The sequence below is a fragment of the Ovis aries genome, chromosome 2, assembly GCF_016772045.2.
Source record: "Ovis aries strain OAR_USU_Benz2616 breed Rambouillet chromosome 2, ARS-UI_Ramb_v3.0, whole genome shotgun sequence".
Taxonomy (NCBI): Eukaryota; Metazoa; Chordata; class Mammalia; order Artiodactyla; family Bovidae; genus Ovis; species Ovis aries.
Genome location: NC_056055.1, coordinates 207,249,731 through 207,272,473, shown reverse-complemented (window position 1 = coordinate 207,272,473; position 22,743 = coordinate 207,249,731). Strand labels below are relative to the sequence as shown.

Genomic DNA, 22,743 nt, shown 5'->3' with positions numbered 1-22,743 from the left:
AGAAGAAAGCCATGGCACAGAATGAGCCTCTGAAAAACATGAGTCAAGCATGAAGGAGTAGGCTGGCTAACCCAAGGGCAGCTGGCTGGGGCCCAAGGCCAGTCTACATTAGGCCAGGGTGTTCAGAGGATTAATCATGAGCAGATGTTGACTCCTTCCTCTGCCTGATTCTAAAGGGGTCCTTGGTGAAGCCTTCAGGGACATCAACACTCAGGGCCCAAATCCCAAACCCTGACTTCAGGCTACACAGCAGTATTTTCTTGGAGTAGACTGGGACTCCAGGCAAGATGGCCCCTGACTGAGGAAAAGGGCTGTCCTGAACAAATATTTCCCAAGATCCTAAAATCACTCCATCTGCTTACTGTATTTTTTGGAAAAAAAATCCAACCTAGAAAGAGCCTTGTATTCCAGACTGAAATAATTTAATTTAATTTTCAAACAATAACAATGAAAGGAAAAGAATAAATCAAGATTTTAAAGTATAGTTTTTAAAGTAAAGAAAAGCAATACAGTTGGTAAGACCAGAAGCATGTCAATTCTTGTCTTGAAGGGCACCTATGTACATCAGTCGATGTTTTACTTCATCTGTCCTAACACAATTTCAACCAATACAAATGGCACTAGTCTTCAAAAATAAGAGCTCTATTTTCCAGACGCAATACAATGCACTCTGGTGTACACACTATGGTGATGTGGTCCAAACTTTCCCTTTGCTCCAAAACGCCCTTTGCATTTCTGCTCACCGGTTCTATATCAATCCTTCAAAATAAGGCGCAGCAACTGCCTTCCATTTTCTTCCCTTCAGGGAGAACTGCTCCATCTCAACACTTTCGATTACTTGTAGATTTGTCTACCATTTGTTGTTGTTCAGTTCCTCACTTGTGTCCAACTCTCTGTGCTTCCATGGACTGCAGCATGCCAGTTTTCCCTGTCCTCCACCATTTCCCAAAGTTGCTCAAATTCATGTCCATTGAGTTGGTGATGCCATCAAACCATCTCATTCTCTATCACCCTCTTTTCCTCCTGACTTCAATCTTTCCCAGCATCAGGGTCTTTTCCAATGAGTTGGCTCTTTGCATCAGGTAGCCAAAGTGTACTGGAGCCTCAGCTTCAGCATCAGTCCTTCCAATGAATATTCAGGGTTGATTTCCTTTAGGACTGACTGGTTTGATCTCCTATACCGTCCAAGGAACCCTTAAGAGTCTTCTCCAAGTTTGAATGCTCCAAGTCTTCAGTGCTCAGCCTTCTTTTTGGTCCAACTCTCACATCCATACATGACTACAGGACAAACCATAGTTTTAACTATATGGACCTTAGTCGGTAAAGTAATGTCTCTGCTTTTTAGTATGCTGTCTAGTTTTGTCATAGCTTTTTTTTGCAAGGAGCCAGTGTATTTTAATTGCATGGCTGCAGTCACCATCTGCAGTGATTTTGAAACCCAAGAAAATAAAGTCCGTCATTGTTTCCATTGTTCCCCCATCTATTTGCCATGAAGTAATGGGACCAGATGCCATGATCTTCATATGTTGAATGTTGAGTTTTAAGCCATCTTTTTCACTCTCCTCTTTCACCTTCATCAAGAGGCTCTTTAGTTCCTCTAAGCTTTCTGGCATAGGGTGGTATCATCTGTATATCTCAGGTTATTGATATTTCTTCCAGCAATCTTGATTCCAGCTTGTGATTCATCCAGCCTTGCATTTCACATGAGGTACTCTGCATATAAGTTAAATAAGCAGGGTGACAATATACAGCCTTGAACTACTTCTTTCCTGATTTTGAACCAGTCTGTTATTCCATGTCTGGTTCTAACTGTTGCTTCTTGACCTGCATACAGGTTTCTCAGGAGGCAGGTAAGGTGGTCTGGTATTCCTATCTCTTGAAGCATTTTATACAGTTTGTGGTAATTCACACAGTCACAAGCTTTGGTGTAGTCAATGAAGCAGAAGTAGATGTTGTTCTGAAATTCTCTTGCTTTTTCTATGATCTAATGGATATTGGCAATTTGATCTCTGGCTTTTCTGCCTTTGCTAAATCCAGCTTATACATCTGGAAGTTCTTTGTTCAAGAACTACTGAAGCCTGCCTTGGAAGATTTTGAGTATTACCTTGCTAGCAATTGAAATGAGTGTAATTGTGCAGTAGTTTGAACATTCTTTGACAGAAGGTCTACCATAGTTCTTACCGTATTTGAGTTTTTTATGTGTTTATTATGCTACCAGCTTCCTGTAATATGGAATGAGTCTTTTTGTTTCCTGTATCCATTCTATTACATATTGAATAACTTATGGTAGCTCTAGATGTTGTAGAAATCCTTGCTAAATGGAATCACTAGAAACATCTTTCATCAGGTGCTTTGACCTGGTTAAAGTTTCATCTCCAATGGACAAATTCAAAAATATACGAACTGTAATTATGAGCAATTCCTGAGGCCAGGCTGCCTTGGATATACCGGCACATGCTCAGAGAAACTTTATAATTCTAAAAGTGAAGCTTGATTACTGTCTGTGTACTGGCTCTGCTGCGGGTGCTGCCAAGTCGCTTCAGTCGTGTCCGACTCTGTGCGACCCCATAGAAGGCAGCCCACCAGGCTCCACCATCCCTGGGATTCTCCAGGCAAGAATACTGGAGTGGGTTACCATTTCCTTCTCCAATGCATGAAAGTAAAAAGCAAAACTGAAGTCACTCAGTTGTGTCCAACTCTTAGCGATCCCACGGACCGCAGCCTACCAGGCTCCTCCATCGATGGATTTTCCAGGCAACAGTACTGGAGTGGGGCGCCATTCCCTTCTCTGGTGTACTGGCTCAGTATCCTCTTATTTAGCTATTGCAAAATTTTAAGTATATCTAATTCAGTTATTAACTTGGGAGTCTCACTCCATTTTATGTAGCAAATGAGTGAAGTTCCAGCAATGTACCATTTATTCATCATCTGTGTCATGTGAGACTTCTTTTTTTAATTAAAGATAACTGAAGAGTATTTTTAGAACCTCAGAACATATATAATCAACCATTTTGATATAATGTATTACAATTCTTTTCTTTTAAAGACCTACTGGAAACATATGGGATATAAATAAACATACTGCAATTTACAGCTTTCACTGTAATCATGAGTGAATTTTACAGTTTCCTTAGCAAGAAGTTTCAGAAGCACTGACTGAAGAGTCGTCACCAGCATCCCTTGGTCTACTTTGCAGCAACAGCAATCTGTGCTTGTTTTACATATTTTCTGTTTCTTGTCCTTTCAGCTTCTTCTCTATCCCTTCCCATCTCCTTCCTGATTTTCTGTTTTCTGTTTAGTTTGGCCTAGAAAACTGGATAATAGAAGCTCATTAAGGTGCATGGGTTGTATGCATCAAGAAGATTCTGCATGAATGCCTAACTAGATTAGAATCTCAGAAGCCTTTTCAACTTAACGAAAGGATTTTATTTATTTACTTGAAGAAGAAGAAGAAGAAGAAGAAGAAGAAAGCTCTGTTCTTGCTTGTGCTAAGATTGCTAAAAATCTGGCTTCTTAAAGAAATGGACCCAGAGCAGAATGCTTAGACCAAAACTCTGACCACATTATGAACTCAATATCTCTTATAAATACCCACAATATAGGTGAATATAGGTTTTCAGGTAAAAGATACTATTTTCAGAGTCAAAGAAACATGATCATGTTATACCAACTTTTGTAGATAATAATTTCATTTTTGATTAGGTCTAAAAACGTATATTTTTAAGCCTCTGAAGACAATAATAGAATTAAAAGTATACATCAAAAAGACTTAGAGTTCTAAAAGTTTATCCAGCATGATACAAATGTATTTGCATTTCCATAAATAAAATAAAATGATAAAACTTAGCAAGAAAAACAATGATAGATATTGGTATTATGAAAATTTTAAAGTAATGTTATAGCTCTATAAAATAGTTACAACTGCAGAAAACCCATAAATGATAAGCCTGAGTATATTCATTAACATGTATTAACATTTTGGGCATTTTTTTTTCCTAAAAAAGGAAATGTATTTAACATATATGGCATAACATAGTTGATAATTCTTTTTTGTTTGTTTAAATTACTTGTTTTATTTTTTAAAGCAGAGTTCTTATAGTGATGATGAATTTTTCCAGGCAGAATTCCTGCTTTTAGTTGTTCACAGAATATCACATTTTTGTGGTGAGTATGAAATATTAGAGTTTGGCTTCTAACAGTTGAGGATTTGCAAGGAAGCTGTTTATACCCAGATTGTATGGTGTTTTTGGTAAGAGGTAAAAACCTGGAAGACATGGCTATAGGTAATGATCTTAACAGTTCTCTTCCAGTAGAAAACTATCAATTTTAAGAAAAATGGATAGCTGAAGAAATCATTTAACATTCGTGTTCCTTAAAATGCTGTCCTTTTTATCTTCCTTTGAATTCATTAATTATAGATACACCACATGATTTATAGATACAAGCAGAAATGGAGGTGGAAATTACTTCTGCTAGGAACCCCTACCGGACTCCTTTTAAGTAGGTTAGATACTATTCAACCAACATTCCCCATTACAAAGAGACATGGATATTCAGGATCAAACATTGTATTCCCATAAATTCTAGAACTATGCATATTATCTCCCCAAAATTCATAATTAGGTCATTTTAGAATAGAGGGATTGCTTGTATTAGTTAAATTTTTTAACCTATTATGAAATGGTATAGATCTTGCAATTCTGCATCAGGCAACCTCTGCAGAGGTTGTATTCCAGATTTCCCAACCACACAAGAATCAAATTACTTAAATTATGTCTATTTCATATTCTGAGTGCATGCATTTGCAATTAGCTATGTCAGGCATTTTTCTTTCATTTAATTTCATCATCATCAAGTAGTATTTATTAAGCACAAACCTGGCTAATTAATTTTCTAGAGAATAACAGGTATTCTTAAATTTGTTCTCTTTAAGAGCCCTTAAATAATCTACCTGATATATGACATTTTTCCCTTAGCAAAAGCTGCCTTTAAATTTTAATTTTTGTATTATTGTTTCAAAATTTCAATAGAACACATTATACTTCCAAAGTGAGTATATTCAAATAAAAAGAAATCTTTCATAATTAGTATTGATAGAACAGACTGTATGGAATTTTTATTCTTTCTAACAAAGGATTTTAATATTCTATATGAATTTTTTAAAATATCACCATTCTAGTTATATATTTTCTAAAAGTAATTCATTTTTATGATAGAAATAGAAGAAAACTAAGCAGAGTATAGCCTAACTTAATAGACTTAAAAATGCATTTTCTCTAAAAAACATTCAGTTAACAGAGTATATCAAAAGCAAAGGAAAAGAAAACTCATCTCTGAATTCAAAATGTTTAGCAAATGAGGGTGAATGTATGTGAGGTCTTCAAACTGATTATACAGACTTTATATGTGCTTCTTTGGAAAAAGGAAAAGCTCATTTTTATGTAGATTTTGGGAGAGTCTTTTTCTCAAGTTATTAATTTTTCTAACTGTGCAAAGATAATATTTTGTTTCATTTACCAGTAATAACAACACCATATTCAAATTCCAGTCACAAGAATGAAATTTTAGAAAAGCATCTTCATGAAATCCTAATTACAATCATGAGATGTATGTATACTATATATGTATGTATGTATGTATAAATGTATGTTTATATAAAACATACAACATGCAAAGTTGTATCTAGTATATATTTGGCTCTGGAAGCAATTATACTACACTTCAGGGGCAAATGCCCAGGAAGAATGACAGAAACTAAAATTAAATTTCAAATATTTAAGGCATGTTACTGGTGGCTCAGATGGTAAAAAAAATTGCCTGCAATGCAGGTGACCTGGCTTTTATCCCTGGGTCGGGAAGATCCCTTAGAGAAGGGAATGGCTACCCACTTCAGTATTCTTGCCTTGAAAATTCCATGGATAGACCCTTTCACTTTTCACATTCATGCATTGGAGAAGGAAATGGCAGCCCACCCCAGTGTTCTTGCCTGGAGAATCCCAAGGACGGGGGAGCCTGTAGGCTGCCGTCTATGGGATCACACAGAGTCGGACACGACTGAAGCGACTTAGTAGCAGCAGAGGAACTTGGTGGGCTATAGTCCATGGGGTCACAAAAGAGTCAGACACGACTGAGCACCTAATATTTTCACTTTCACTGTTTAAGCAGTTCAGTAGCAACACTCTAAGCTGTGTTTGGCTGCTATGCTCAGTGGTCACTTTGGCTATACTTTGAAAAGTATAGCTCAAAAGGATGCTTCCGAGGGGTCTACAAGTGACTCCACAGACTACATCTCTTAGAAATGACACAGATGAGAGCTGGAATGGTAGAAAGCAAAAGCCAGAGGGTAAAAAGAAAGAGGCTCTTGTATATGTATGGCTGAGCCCCTTTGCAGGTCACCTGAAACTGTCACAACATTGTTAACCAGCTATTGTGCTGCCGTACTAAGTCACTTGTCGTGTTTGACTCTGTGACCCCCTATGGACTGTAGCCCACCATGCTCCTCTGTCCATGGGATTCTCTAGGCAAGAACACTGGAGTGGGTTGCCATGCCCTTCTCCAGGGGTTCTTTCCTCACCAGGGATTGAACACATATCTCTTATGCTCCTGCATTAGCAGGTGGGTTCTTTACAACTAGCGCCATCTAGGATAAAACAAAAAGTTAAGGGAAAAAAAGAAGGCCCTTAATTATAGTCACAGTTATCCAGGGGTTTTACATCTGGTTAGAAGTAGCCTATCTTTGTTTCTTACACCAACGGAAATCCCCAGGAGAATTTAGCATAGAGAAGCCACAGGAAGAATTTTGTCATACTTTTCAAAGTAGTTTCGTTTCCACCTTCCCTAAAGGGGAAAACACCTTGAGAACCAATTAGTGGTAGGAAGGGCCAGGAGAAAAAGAGTGTGCTCTGGCAGAAAGATTCTTTTGTTGATTTCACCTAAAAAACTTTGGGCCAGATGCTAAAGTAGGTGTTCCCCATGCTTATCTCCTCTCTGCCCCAGGGACAGAGCGGTCTGATACACGTGTATCTTCTGAACAGAGATGGGAACAAAGTCTCCAAACAATTTTTCTAAAACCTAATCCTGAATCACAGAACAGGTGGCAATTTTCTGAGGAGCAACAGTGGATTATTGGAACAGCAGAAGGAGAATGGAAACATGCTTTCCTCTTTCCTGGTTAATCAGATTTCTTGTGAGCAAAGCTTCAGGCCTCTACCCTCTGCACTGCAGAAAGTAAACAGGACAAATGGATAGTAAACATTCACAATAAGGCTAAATCCATGATGGATGCCTCTTACTATTTAAGATCAGCTATAAATATGCTGTCCAGTAGTTTCTCATGGTGTGATTGTCTGACTCAGCAGACCAGTGTCAGGAAAGAAATTTACATAAATGGAAAGTGAAATCTTCCTGCAAGAAACAGGCCTGTTAGAAATTGCTTAGGTAAGGAGATGCTCACTTACATAAACATGGATATACATATTAAACCTGCTCTCCAATATCTGCTTGAGCTGAAGTTATTGCCCATAAAAAAGCTAAGATGTTTGCTTTTAATTTCCAAAAATTCATTTCAGTTTCAATTTTACTTGGAATAAATTCTGTAAATAGAGCTGTCATAAGGAATAAGAATAATATCGAACTGGTATCCACAAACATGACCAAGACCCATTCTTAAATACAGCACATGTTTAGATGGCCTGGCTAAGGATGATACACGTGGTATAAGACATCAGTGTCACACGTGGTATAAGACACCAGGACAACAGTCCCTGATCTCTGGAAATATGAATAGATGAGATCAAAGGGCCTTCATCACAGGACAGCAAAGCACAGACTCTGAAGTCGGATTGCCCAGGTTCACACACTGGTTTAAGTGATTTCTAGCCTTGTGAACAAAGGAGAGGCACTAACCATTGAAAACTGTAATTTCTCCTTGACAAGATGGTACAGTAATAATGCAGTATGGATGTGAAGAATAAATTTAGAGAATCCACCTAAAATACTTATTATATGGTCCAACAGATATTAAGCATAAAACAGAATGAATGCTGGTTGATAATGTTACTGTAATTATTAGTATCATTTTCATTCTGCTCCATAAAGAAGGCTGACGGCTGAAAACCTGATGCTTTCTAACTGTAGTGCTGGACAAGAATCCTTAAAGGTTCCCTTGGACAGCAAGGAGATCAAATCAGTCAATCCAAAAGGGAATCTACCCTGAATATTCACTGGAAGGACTGATGCTGAAGCTGCAATGCTTTAGCCACCTGATGTGAAGAGCTGACACATTGGGAAAGACCCTGGTGTTGGGAAAGATTGAGGGCAGAAGGAGAAGGGGGTGACAGAGAATGAGATTGTTGGGTGGCATCTCCAGCTCAATGGACATGAGTTTGAGCAAACTCTGGGAAATGGTGAAGGACAGGGAAGCCTGGTGTGCTACAGTCCATGTGGTCTCAAAAAGCTGGACACGACTGAGTGACTGAACGACAACTACCCTTCTGCTCCCAGTTCTGCATTTCTGAGCCTGACGGAGAGAGTCACCGACTGGATGAATGGCTCTAATTCCTCAGTGACTTCTCTAGAGCCACACCTTTGTCATAGGCTCACCGTGGGTGGCCTGTACTTTTCTACACCTTGGATTGACCATGGATTCAGTCATAGGACTTGTTTTAGCCTCCACTATGTATGAGAAGTGACAGTAGGCCAGCTTGGAAACCAGATGTAAGGAAGCTTCATGGGTCTTGGACATCAGCTAGCCTGGTAGCCCAAGGTGTAGTTGTTATATGTGGAGTACACTCAGATCTGTAGATCTATTGTGTGATAGAGACAGGTCAGCCTCAATCAGAGCCCTTTTAGTTAATGTGCAGAGCCATCGGGGAAATGAAGGCTTATAGAGGTATGTTATTGAAATGTTGTCATTACTTATTATGCAACAGAAGCTAACTGATCCAGGAGTGCATTAAAGGTTGTCTATCCCCAGTGCATTTCTTCTTCTCCAAAGAAAAAGACACCAGCTCAGTGTCTAGATCTGAAGCAAAAGTGAAATGGTAAGTTTGAGGAGACAAATGTTTTAATAAAGCCAGGATCCTAGGACCAGGGGGGCTCTTATAAACTCCAATTATGCCTTCTTGGCTTTTGAGTGGGAGAGGGCACACGTGAGTAATATCAAGATGATTTTTAAGTGGCTACCATTTATTCGCAGTTTATCACAGGCATGGTGCTAGGCAGTTTATACCCAGTGTCTCTTTTTGTATTCACAAGAGTGCCGGGGGCAGGCACTACTAATTTTATTCATTTTATATATGGGGAAACTGAGGCACGTTAAAGACAATTGACTTGCCTGCATTCACTGAGGGGTGAGAGCAATGAAGGCATGATTTAAGCTCAGGAAGTCTCGGCATGGCATGAGATGATAAAGATGATGGTCAGGGTTGCTGACAATAAGAACAAGCTTGTTTTCCCTCTCTCTGTAATCATTTAACTGCATTGAACACATTGTGTGTATTACTTTATTCAATCCTTAGAACCCTATATGCCAGGTATTATTATTAATGGAGCACTAGTTGGAGCATATGGTGGTAGGGTTGCATTTGAACTCAGGCAAATCTAGTTAACCATTAAATTATGGTAACAGTTATGTTCATGTTGCCCACCCCAGTATGAAAGGGCAGAATCATATTCTTCTCTTTTTATCTGGAAATTTATAAGCTTCTCTAAGTTCAAAGGCAAATATGCATCCCCAGCAACATGGATCTTCTAGTGTATAAAATGTGATAAATGACCTTTAATTTACGCTACTTTCTCTCAGACTCCACTGAGCTTTCATTCTTGCAAGCGCAAGGAATAGAGTTTCTTATTTGTTGCTTTGATATTGACTAGCTTTCAGTTTTGCTTTTCTAATTGTGTATTGTTAGGTTCAATTTTGTTAGGTTATAAATTCAAAAGAATCCTAACAGTAATAAAAATAATATAAAGTATGAAAACAAACTGTTACCCAGATCTGTTCACATATACATTTCCTGAATCTGGCAAGAAAGCCTCAGTGGTCTCAAGCCTTCAGAAATTTTCTTTATCGAGTCCCTAAGCAAAACAGTTAATGTTTCTAAGTATCTTTACACTGATGGGCAAACAGCATTCCTACCTACCTTAAAAGCAGCACCTCCGTGGATGATGGACTTGATAAAAATCCCCAAGTCTGTTCCAGTTTCTCGAGATTTGTTCCCTTTCAAGCTCACTCCAAGACCAGCAGAACCGGAATCATTCAATGGGATCTCAAAGGTAAGTTGCTCAGTTGTTTCCAGGGAGAATGCACAACAGTCAGGTTCTCCTTTCTGTTGGAAGTATACACGAAAAGAATGAAGGAGGAGAAAGCAGCTGAATATCAATATTCACATTCTCAGATGGTCAAACACAGATGCAGCTGGCCAAGATGACTGGGTCTCTGCTTAACAGCTGTAATCCTGGCCCCAGTAGACAAAGGGCAGTCTTCTCTCTCTGCAGGAGCCTCCATCACATGGATGGAGTGGAGAAGATAATTCTTGGGAATAATTATTTGGTGATGGTCGACAGACAGGATCTCTGGTCAAGGCAATGTGAAACATTCCAAAAGTATTTGGAAATTCAGTAGAATATTCTCAATAATCAAAGAGACTGGATATTACCCAGGGAATCTTAAGTATTAGAATAGACATTAGAGATAATGTAATCTCAGTACCTTCATTTTACAGATGAAGAAACAAGAGCTTAGTGTAGAAACCTGCTACAATTCAGGGGACTATTTGGCTTATAAAATTTAAAACATATCATTTACCATGGAAGCAATCCTATTGATAGAGCTTGTCAATAAGACATAGAGCACTGAAAAAAATGTTAAAGTTCAAGATGTGATTCTTAATAGATATCACTGAATTGAATTTCACTTTGTCAAAACTCATGCCTTAAGCTTGCTTCTTTGGATAAAATAACTTGTTGGCATCTGGTTTTGGAACCTAAACAAAAATGATAATGCACAGAAATATCCATGTTCTCTTTGACAAGTGACACCCAGCCACAAGCCTAGCCATTCTAAAATACACACACACACGCGCACACACACACACACACACACACACACACACACACAGTATGGTGGCAAAAGGCATAATCAGGGGTCAGGTCTCCAGAGAGAAACACACACTTTATCATACTTGGTCCATAGTGTTTTCAAATATACAAGAGTAGGGATAGAAAAGTGCTGTCCACATGACAAAGAGTACAGGGCCTCCTTCTGCATTCCTCCCAAGCTTGCAGAAATAGCAAACTCTGCCCCAGCGTTTAAATGAAAAATCTGAAAATGAGATAGCCCTGGAAACCATCAACTCATTCTAGGTCGGTAGTTCCTTACTCTCTATAATTATGTTTAGAGACTCTCATCTTAAGGTCACTTTGAGGGATGCTTATGTAGAATTATATATTTTAAAAATTACCATGAATGTCTGAATGTCAGTCACAAAATAACAACTATAAAATCAGAAGTAGCAAAGAACCCACAATTAAAACAGGATTAAGAGGTCTGATCATAGCCAGATCTACAGACATGACATCTCTAACTCCTCCCAATGAAGAGAAATCCCATGTCTAGCTTTAGAGAAATAGTTTGTTCATTTAATTTCATTGTAAATGAAGTTAACTATTAAGATTTTGACAATGGGTAGTTTCCAAGAAATGAAACTTTATTGTTTAATTTGATAAACCTATTACAAGTTAGATCTTTTAACTAACTCATTATATTAATTATCTAAAAAAAAAAAAAAACCCAAATCCCATTATTCAGTACCAAGTAACTGTCTTTTTTCCATTGGAATGCCAGAGTTAAATACTAAATGTAAACTATTAGCCTTTATCTGTGCCTCCCAAAATGTCCAGTTTAGAATCCATAACATTTTCAAAATCATTTATGTATACAGGTCTCTCTGGAATTTGGTTAATTTCAATCTAATCAAGTTTTGCTGAATTAAAGTATAAATTAAAGAACGGCTTCTCACTAGAAGTCTGTGAACACTGTTTTAGAGAAAAACTAGAGAGTTTCTCTGGTTTTCATCGAGCCAAAAAGTGACATGAGGAAAAGTTTCACTTGAGTAACAACTTCAAACCACTCTATTCTATAATCAGCTTTCTTTTGGTGATTGTATTTCATTCGCAGTAAGACTGAGGGCCACTCTGTACTAATGCCTTTCATTTATTACATAAGTGGTAAAAACAAAACAGAAATTAGGTGGTATTACGGTTATCTCTTCATGTGAAACAATTTATTCTTTTAAAGTCTCTGATGTCTGAGAGCTGGAATTATAACTATAAAAACAACCTAGTGGCTAAAAATGTTTGAGTGGTTCTGTGCCAAGTGCTTTACACACAGCAATACACTTTCTCTCCAGAACAATCCTGTGAGGTTTATTGCGAGGCCCATTTTACAGATGAGGAAACGGAGGTATGCAATATATAAGTATCAAGCTTATAGTTCAAAAGACCTATCCATGTTGGAACTTTGTGGAGTCCAGGCAGTATGGTGCCTGTGATAGACTCTTAGCTGATGTAAATTTCTCAGCGTCTGCAGGCCACTGTGACTAGACCCAGCCACATGGAATCCCAAGATATATTTCTACAATGGCAGTAAGACGCCATTCAGTCTCATACTCTCCACTCAACTACACTTACGCTTCATATCTTTCTTATGTTGTATGAAATGCAAGTCATAATTATTGGTCTCTAATAATAGCAAACTTCTCAATGCTGAGGGAAGCCATTATAGTAGTTAACACAGCCATTTCCTCTGTTAGAAATAAAAGTTCCCTTTATCTAATGTACCAAAAAAAAAAAAAATCAATATGCTGAATGCCTCTGATAACACTGGTTCGACTAGTATCTCTTACAATTAAACTCAAATCTTGCCATACAACACTTTGTGGTGGTGGTGGTTTTGTCACTAAGTCGTGTCCAACTCTTGCGACCTCATGGGCTGTAGCCCGCCAAGCTACTCTGTTCACGGGGTTCTCCAGGCAAGGATACTGGAGTGGTTTGCCATTCCCTTCTCCAGGGGATCTTCCCAACCCAGGGACTGAACCGAGGTCTCCTGCACTGCAGGAAGTTTCTTTACTGACTGAGCTACCAGGGAAGACCACAGCACTTTATAGCAGGATGGGCAGAGGAATGAAGGCCCTTAGTGAGGGAGAGCATGAGCCCAAAGGCAGCAGCACATCCCTACCCTGGACTCTCCCTGTCTTCCTGTCTTTAGGACAAGAGCTCTTTCCTCACTGTGCCAGCTGTGTTATTCGCTATTGCGTCCTACTCTTTGTGACCCCATGGACTGTAGCCCACCAGGCTCCTCTATCCATGGCATTTCCCAGGCAAGAATACTGCAGTGGGTTGCCATTCCCTCCTGCAGGGGATCTTCCTGACCCAGGGACTGAACCTAGTTCTACTGCATTGCAGGCAGATTTCTTATCATCTGAAACACCAGGGAAGCCCATGCAGGTGTATCCCTTGCTTTTTCTACCTACAAATTTCCAGAAAGGGAAAAATCCATAGGCTGACACAGGAAGAGAAATCATGTAAACTTCATTGTCTTTGTTACTAGATGCTATGTTTCTAGATACCAAGTCCTTGAGGTCCCTAGAGTCAGGCCCAGGAAGGATGCTCAGATGCCCTACTGCCTGTGTCCAGGTCTAATGCCTCTGAACCTGCCCAGGGCCAGCCATACAGGATCAACTCAGGCTTTCTTAACCTCAGCACCACTGATGACTGGGGCCTGATAACTCCATACGGGGGCTATGCACTGCACAGGAGGATATTATCAGAATCCCTGGCTACTACCTATTAAATGCCAGTGGTATCTCCTTTCCCAGTCGTGACAACCGAGAGAGTCCGACTCTTTGCGACCCCATGAATCGCAGCACGCCAGGCCTCCTCATCACCAACTCCTGGAGCTCACTCAGACTCAGGGCCATCGAGTCAGTGATGCCATCCAGCCATCTCATCCTCGGTCGTCCCCTTCTCCTCCTGCCCCCAATCCCTCCCAGCATCAGAGTCTTTTCCAATGAGTCAACGCTCCGCATGAGGTGGCCAAAGTACTGGAGTTTCAGCTTTAGCATCATTCCTTCCAAAGAAATCCCAGGGCTGATCTCCTTCAGAATGGACTGGTTGGATCTCCTTGCAGTCCAAGGGACTCTCAAGAGTCTTCTCCAACACCACAGTTCAGAAGCATCAATTCTTCAGCACTCAGCCTTCTTCACAGTCCAACTCTCACATCCATACATAACCACAGGAAAAATCATAGCCTTGACTAGACGGACCTTAGTCGGCAAAGTAATGTCCCTGCTTTTGAATATGCTATCTAGGTTGGTCATAACTTTTCTTCCAAGGAGTAAGCGTCTTTTAATTTCATGGCAGCAGTCACCATCTGCAGTGATTTTGGAGCCCCCCAAAATAAAGGCTGACACTGTTTCCACTGTTTCCCCATCTATTTCCCATGAAGTGATGGGACCAGATGCCATGATCTTCATTTTCTGAATGTTGAGCTTTAAGCCAACTTTTTCGCTCCCTTCTTTCACTTTCATCAAGAGGCTTTTTAGCTCTTCTTCACTTTCTGCCATAAGGGTGGTGTCATCTGCATATCTGAGGTTCTTGATATTTCTCCCGGCAATCTTGATTCCAGCTTGTGTTTCTTCCAGCCCAGCGTTTCTCATGATGTACTCTGCAAAGAAGTTAAATAAGCAGGATGACAATATACAGCCTTGACGTACTCCTTTTCCTATTTGGAACCAGTCTGTTGTTCCATGTCCAGTTCTAACTGTTGCTTCCTGACCTGCTTATAGGTTTCTCAAGAGGCAGGTCAGGTGGTCTGGTATTCCCATCTCTTTCAGAATTTTCCACAGTTTATTGTGAGGCCCCAGGGGTCAAAATCACCTTTAGGTGAACATCAGTGCCCTGAATCACCAATTGGCAAATGCAGTCAAGTTCTAGGTAACCAGGGAATAGAGTCATTTGGGACTACAGCACTGCCTGATGACATGTTCCTAAGTACCAGGAAGGGCTGGCAGTAACAGTCTCTGCAATCGTTTGGGTCTCATGCTTAAAGACTTGTGACCGACCCTGGAGATGACCAGAATGAACTCCTAGGGAAGTCTGTGATGTCTTAGCTATGTCTCTGGTTATATGGCACTAATTTTCCAGAGGTAGGAATGAGAACTTCATGGGATGAAAACAGTATGCTGCTGCTGCTAAGTCGCTTCAGTCATGTCCGACTCTGTGCAATCCCATAGACGGCAGCCCACCAGGCTCCCCCGTCCCTGGCGTTCTCCAGACAAGAACTCTGGAGTGGGTTGCCATTTCCTTCTCCAATGAAAGTGAAAAGTGAAAGTGAAGTCACTCAGTCGTGTCCGACTCTTAGCGACCCCATGGACTGCAGCCTACCAGGCTCCTCCGTCCATGGGATTTCCCAGGCAAGAGTGCTGGAGTGGGGTGCCATTGCCTTCTCTGGAAAACAGTATAAAATGACAAAAACTGAGTTACTGGTGTGTGTATATATTTAAATAAATAAATAAATAAATAAATAAATAAATAAATATATATATATATATATATATATATATGGGCTTCCTTGGTGGCTCAGATGGTAAAGAATCTGCCTGCATTGTGTGAGAACCAGATCCGATCCTTGGGTCAGGAAGATTCTCTGGAAAAGGGGAGGGAGGGCTACCGACTCCAGAATTCTTGCTTGGAGAATTGCATGGACATAGGAGCCTCATGCTGTTTGTCTTATGTAAGGACCTACGAGGAAAAAATGCAGCTACCAAGTCATATTTTTTAGATTAAATATGCTTATATATAAGATGTTTTTATACTTTTTTACTTATTAAGAATCACAGAATTATATAAAATAGTGTGGACACAAAGACTTTTAATCATGCGAGACTGTGACATAATATTATATATAAAAGCTTATTATACAGTACATCTCAATATATAACATATAATTTATACACAATTCAGACACCTACTCATCTACCTATTACCCGCCTGTCTTTCACCCCTACCCCATCTATTTGCTAAAAGAAAACTTGGTTATATTCTTCCACTGCAATACGGACTATTTTTTCTTCTCTACAATGTTTTTGTTTTCTGACACTTCTAAATTATAAAACAATAAATGGTTTTAAAAGGAATTTATGAAGAGATAAGAACCATTTGCTGTAGTGTTGTACTATCATGTAGACTGCCTGTAAGTAAAGTGAAGTGAAGTGAAAGTCACTCAGTCGTGTTCGACTCCTTGCAACCCTATGCAGTCCACAGAATTCTCCAGGCCAGAATACTGGAGTGGGTAGCTGTTCCCTTCTCCAGGGGAGCTTCCCAACCCAGGGATTAAACCTAGGTCTCACGCACTGCGGGCAGATTCTTTACCAGCTGAGCCACAAGGGAAGCCCAAGAATACTGGAGTGGGTAGCCTATCCCTTTTCCAGCGAATCTTCCCAACCCAGGAATCAAACCGAGGTCTCCTGCATTGCACGCAGATTTTTTACCAACTAACCTACCAGGAAAGCCCCTGAGAGTAACTCTATAAGCACATCTCTAATGAAACACATGTACACACACACACACGCACGCACATATACACAAATGTAACTAATATCATGTAAACTAGATATGGTATTTATATGACCTATAGTAGTAAAGAATCTGCCTGCAATGCAAGGAGATGCAGCAGGAGCTGTGGGTTCAATCCCCGGGTCAGGAGGACCCCCTAGAGAAGAAAATGGCAAGCCACTCCAGTATTCTTGCCTGGGAAATCAGGTTGTTAAGTGTGATGGTCAATTCTTAGTTTTCATCTTACTTGGTCCAAGTAGCATGAGACTTCATTTATCGAGCCCTATGTCCTGAAACACTTTCTTCCCTTGGTTCCAGGACACCACTTTTAAGTATTCATCTCCTACTTCACTCTCTACTCCTTTCCAGTCCCCTTGGCAGACTCTTCCTCATGTTCTCCCAAAATACTAGTGTCCTAAGAATCAATCATCTGACTTTTCTCTCCCATCCTCACTCTCTAAGTTACCTTATCTAACTTCTGCCCTCAATCCTTTGCATCACCTCCTCCCTCTGCTTTGAATGTTCCTTCCTTAGATTCCTACAGACTTTCTTCCCTCACTGCCTTCAACTTTGTGTTTAAATGCCAGTTTACTAGTGAGGTCTTCTTTGATTGCTCAGTCATGTCTGACTCTTTGCAACCTCATGGACTGTAGCCAACCAGGCTCCTCTGTCCATGCGATTCTCCAGGTAAGAGTACTGGAGAGTGTAGCCAGAATAGAACCTGTAGTAGAACCTGGGTCTACTACATTGCAGGTGGGTTCTTTACCTTCTGAACCCCCAGGGAAGCCCCTTCCCTGATCACTCCATTTAAAATTATTTTAAGGCAATACCATCCTACCTTTGTCTATTATCCTGATTTACTTTTTCTCCATAGCATTTATCACATACCATATATTTGCTTATGTTTTTATTTTTTGATAGTGTCTTTTGAATGCAGGAATACTACTCTATTTTTTTTTTTCCCCATCAGTGAATCACTGATGCTTAAAACAATGCCAGACTCAAAAATCAGCCCTGGATAAGTATTTGTTGAATGACTGAATTAATAAAAATGAATAAGTGTCCAATAGTACATGACTGTGTATATGTATATATGTGTATCTGTGAATGTGTATTCCTGGGATTATATATACATATTTATATATAAGAAAATGAATAAACTGCTGGCACCGCATTTGGTTCCTATTATTCTGGATTTTATTACTTTAAGTGTTTATAAAATTAGTTTTGACATTAAAAATAATTGTAAAAAGTATAAAGTATCACAGTTATAAGAAACCTTAAAGTAACCTAGTCCAATTTCCCTTTTCATGCCATACTTCCTACTAGGAGAGATGATAACCCAGCTCAACTTCAGCATCATATTCTCAATGAAGGCAGCATGATGTGTTATAGCTACCAATCTGTAAAGCAGAATGGACTGTGCATGATTTAAAATTGCATCATTCACCTCAAATCATAAATGAACAGTGCAAATGGTGATATTCATTGTACATTTCACCAAGTTTGAGAAGCACTGTGATTAAGTACCCAGAGTTACATTATGTGTCCATCTCCTTATCTGTCCATATATACATATATGTGTGCAGATATACGCTTCCCTGGTGGCTCAGAGGTTAAAGTGTCTGCCTGGAATGCGGGAGACCAGGGTTTGATCCCTGGGTTGGGAAGATCCCCTGGAGAAGGCAATGGCAACCCACTCCAGTACTCTTGCCTGGAGAATCCCATAAAGGAAGGAGCCTGCTAGGCTACAGTCCATGGGGTTGCAAAGAGTCAGGTATGACTGAGCTTCTTTGATGATTGATGATAAATAAAAATTTCATGATACAATACTTACCAAGAGGGCAACACATTCTAATGTTTTCTATTCTGTTTCATTATTTTTAAAAAATTGTCACAACCCACTGCATTAATTTCATAATCCAATAAAGCATCATAGTTTTCAACTTGGAAAACACCACAGTGATATATACAGGCATTATTTTTATTAATTAAAAAGAAATGAAACACAGAACCAAATGTGAGTAAAATGTTAATTGCTTTTCTTTCCTAATTGTCATAAGCCATTTTAATGGTTATTTACTAGATAATGGTAGCTTTATCCTGCCTATCTCCAGCCTTCACTAACCTTTTATTCTCATTTACACAAACTTTCTTCAAGTTCTTACAGATGTTGTTCTGTTATCATTCTAATTATATATCTCTTCCCTCTCCTTCCCATTCAACCATGTCGTCTTCTATTTCTCTATTCTCTCATTTTGTTCTGTTTTTAAGCATAATGGATACCCTCTCACAGTTGGAATGCAGATATGAGACTATCCCATCTTGGCCTGAGTAACAAGAGTCAATCAACACAGTTTTATCAAGCATCTACTATGTATCAGCACTGCAATGTGAAATAGCCAGTCTAAACAGAACATAACTGTTAAAAGGTTACTAAACAACGGAAGAGTGCCTTTCTGTCTCATACACAGTATTATCTGACAGAAAGGAGTAGAGTCTAACAACAGCAAAGAGGAAATAGGAATTTACACAGTCTGATCTTGACAGATATACAACCATTTTTATGAAACAAATATCAAAAGTAATTACTTGAGAGGAGGAAAGAGAGGCAAGAAGATGGATGACTACGTAGGTATCCTTATTATTAGCTTAAGAGTGTTCCAAATGGGGCCATCTCTGGAATCACAAATGTTCTTGTACTGCAAAGCAGTTTTGATTCACACACACAAGTGGTAATAACCCAGCCTTTCAAACCCTGGGGGAATCTATCAGTCCACAGAACCAATGTTCAATTTCCCAGAAGCCCAGGTCAGACCTGAAAGCATCCATGCTGAACCTTTTATGGCCCTCATTTCATTAAATGCTGCGCTCTTAGCTCAGCATGAGCAAGTTGTGGATGTCTTTGCCTTGCCTCCCAAATGTGTAATTAGTCTGTGTTGAGAGCAGCTTACTTTATGCAAGAGTTATGTCTTACATGCAATCATTTTGTCAGTTACCCCAAACCTAAAACTCAAACAAAGGAGCTTTAAGGCAAAAAATGAAAAAAAAAAAAGTCACTTTTTTCATATAATATATATAGGAAAAGCCAGACCTGGCAATTCTGCCAGGATATTTTATAATTAGCTTAACCACCGATAAATTTACCTAAATAAATTCTAAGGAATTTAAGGTGATAAAACTTTTGTTATAGCTAAGTAAATTTTCACAGCAATGAAAGGACACGACACCTGCAAGACACTTCATTTTCTAAAAAATTTTAATCTTCTGAAAAAAGCATAGGTAGCTATTATAAGCATGAAAGGTTTTTGGCCAATTGGATTATATAGAATTCAAAATGTGAATATTGCCCTGGAGTGGAGATCAGAGACTCATTCCAACAGCTGGGAGGCACTTTATTTTGGACTGTACTTTTCAGAGAGTCAAAAAAAGATGACAACCACGTGAGCTGGCATGTGCATAGGTAAGTGTGATCTAAGGATGATCACTGTGATAAATAGTGATCTTTCCCACCACTGCTGCTAAATCAGAAGAACTTGGTGATTTACAAGTAGACAGATTACCTTTTAAAGTCTTTTGCCCTCTGAATGACATTGACACATCACCAAAAAGCACCAGAGATAATAGAACAGATAATTTTTAAAAATTCTGAATTATACTACAGGTGGTTGAAATTAACCCCAAACTCAATGTTAATATATATTAATCATACAGAAGAGGAAAATGTAACTTACTGTTGCAGTAAGTAGGGTAAAGCTTCACAAAACTACACATAAGCAACACTGCTCTTCACTTTAAATGAAAGAAAAAATTTTAAATCATATTCACATAGTTAACTCAGTAATCAATATCTAAAATATATGTTCTTATGTGATCTTTTAAAGTACATATCCATTCATTTCAAAATAATTTTAAACCAAAGACCTACAAGAAGAAAATACTACAAAGTATTTGTAATTGAGACACGTTTTCATGTTTTTTGAAGTCCATTCCTCAGAAAGGAGGTAGAAGGGGAAAAATGAAATCAAGAGCTGATCTCTGATTGAACTTATCCAAAAACAATTTTAAGTAAAAGATTCATCTAATGCCAGAAAGCAAATGTCAAAAAAATACCCGTTCTTTATTGCTTGTTCAATATAAAAGTACCTTAATGTAATACTAAGTCAGAGATTAAAACTAACAAAAGTAAAGTAAGTCAGAGTTAACATTCCTATAGCAACCTTGTTTTCCTCCTACTCACAATACATATCCTTGAAAGATCAGCAAATGTAACAGTTTAAGGACACTGGGAATCATGTTTTTTTCCCTATTCGGACATAGATTAAAGAAGTAAAAATAATATTTTGTGTTATGAAATGTAATATAAATAATATTTTATAATTCAGATAGCATAGTTTTATAAAACTAGAAGTTGCTTTGTTAATATCAAGAAACAATAGATCTTTTTTATAATAATACTTTATTTTTAAAAACTTTATTTTATATTAGAATATAGTTAACAACGTGGCAGTTTCAGGTGGATAGCAAAGGGACTCAGCCATATATATACACGTATCTATTGTGTATCAGAAACAATCGACCTTTTTGTTTTGTATTTACTCTTTCCTGTTAAAAGTCTAAAGAATTTAAAGTAATTTACAGTCAATAATTCAGGAGCTAACATACAAGAATACATGATTTTATATGAATATAAGATTTAAGAACAAATGTTATGATTGTAATAATCTAGTGATCTAAAAGGAAGCAGAATGGGCCTGATTCTAAGAGGAGTAGAGCCATGTAAGAAACTGGGCTCCTGGGTAACATACTTCTAATAGGATTTTGCTATCACAGATACATTGCACACCAGGCTACCTGCACTTAATGCCTTTAAAAGACAACACAACTATCAAGGACAAAAGCTAAACATCAATAAAAATACATAGTACTTCAGGAGGTGAATGCCTGGTTATGGTACCTGTTCCACCCACAGCTCAGCCCAGCCCACCACTCAGGAAAAGGGTGGCATTGACTGAATTGAAAGTGCCCCCTGACCCCATAACACTATCAGTCTACAGGCTATTGGAGCCTCCCGAGGATGTCTGGCCCAAGGCCACGTCCAATTAGGGCTTGCTTCAGTAACCGACAAACTGATCTCTTCTAAGACTTGGATCATTCTAAGGTCTAATACACAAGGGCACAATCAGTGCATAGGAGGGGAAAAAAAAGTTTCCATGATGAAAAATCCAAGGAAATGGTTTATGCTAGGTCTTTTCAGTGCTCTTAAAAGTTAATACATATTCCCTAATTTACTTGACCATGGAACACACCTTTGCAAGAAGGGTATTATAGGAAAGTACACTTCCCTAGAGTACACTTAAAGAACACAGGGAAGATTAGGCTGGAAAGGAATGGAGCAGAAAAGAGAGAAGGTTCCAGAGAGAAATCTTGTAGGTCAGAAACAAGGTCCTAGAGATGCCACGCAAGCTCATGGTTCAGACTTCCAGCTCTATTATTGCTGCATCACATTCTGGGTACGTGTCATATGTCATAATTACCATCATCAACAACAAAGACTCATGGAAGGCTTCATAGTCTCATGACAGGCTTCAAATGACGCAGGACAACAAGTACATTCTGAAGCTCTTAGAATGAGGGAGTCCTTATTCCAAAAAGGGAAATAAATGACATTTAGTTTCCAGATGTGAAACTTTTTTTTTTTAAATTACATTTGTTTGAGATTAGGAGATTTCTGAAGATAGTGTAAAGACAACGAATTATAGGTGGTTTTCACTGGGCTCTTAGAAACTGTGAAGTCACCGAATAAAATCTTTTATCAGAGTAAATATATAAGAATGTTCTACCTACACCCTGCATTCTTAATCTATGTGTCATTGTTTAGGGTACAAATGCTTTTAATAAAGATAGGCTTTCCCTCAGCTGGTAAAGAATCCGCCTGCAATGTGGGAGATCTTGGCTCGATCCTGGGGTGGGGGAGATCCCCTGGAGGAGGGCGTAGTAATCCACTCCAGTGTTCTTGCCTGGAGAATCCCCATGGACAGAGGAGCCTGGCAGGCTACAGCCCATGGGGTTTCAGAGAAGCGGACATGACGGAGTGACTAAGCACAAAGGTAATAAAGCTTTCCTCCCAAT

The 22,743-nt window shown here is 38.9% G+C and overlaps 1 protein-coding gene across 6 annotated transcripts in view; it reads right to left on the bottom strand.

Annotated features, from left to right (window-relative positions):
* Positions 1 to 22,743, bottom strand: part of PARD3B (par-3 family cell polarity regulator beta) — a 1,199,064-nt gene that overhangs the window by 517,987 nt on the left and 658,334 nt on the right. For all 6 annotated transcript variants that reach the window (XM_060410277.1, XM_060410276.1, XM_004004847.6 and 3 more), the window contains one exon: positions 10,140 to 10,325. In XM_060410277.1, the coding sequence (XP_060266260.1) occupies positions 10,140 to 10,325 (186 nt within the window). The remainder of the gene's footprint in view (positions 1 to 10,139; positions 10,326 to 22,743) is intronic.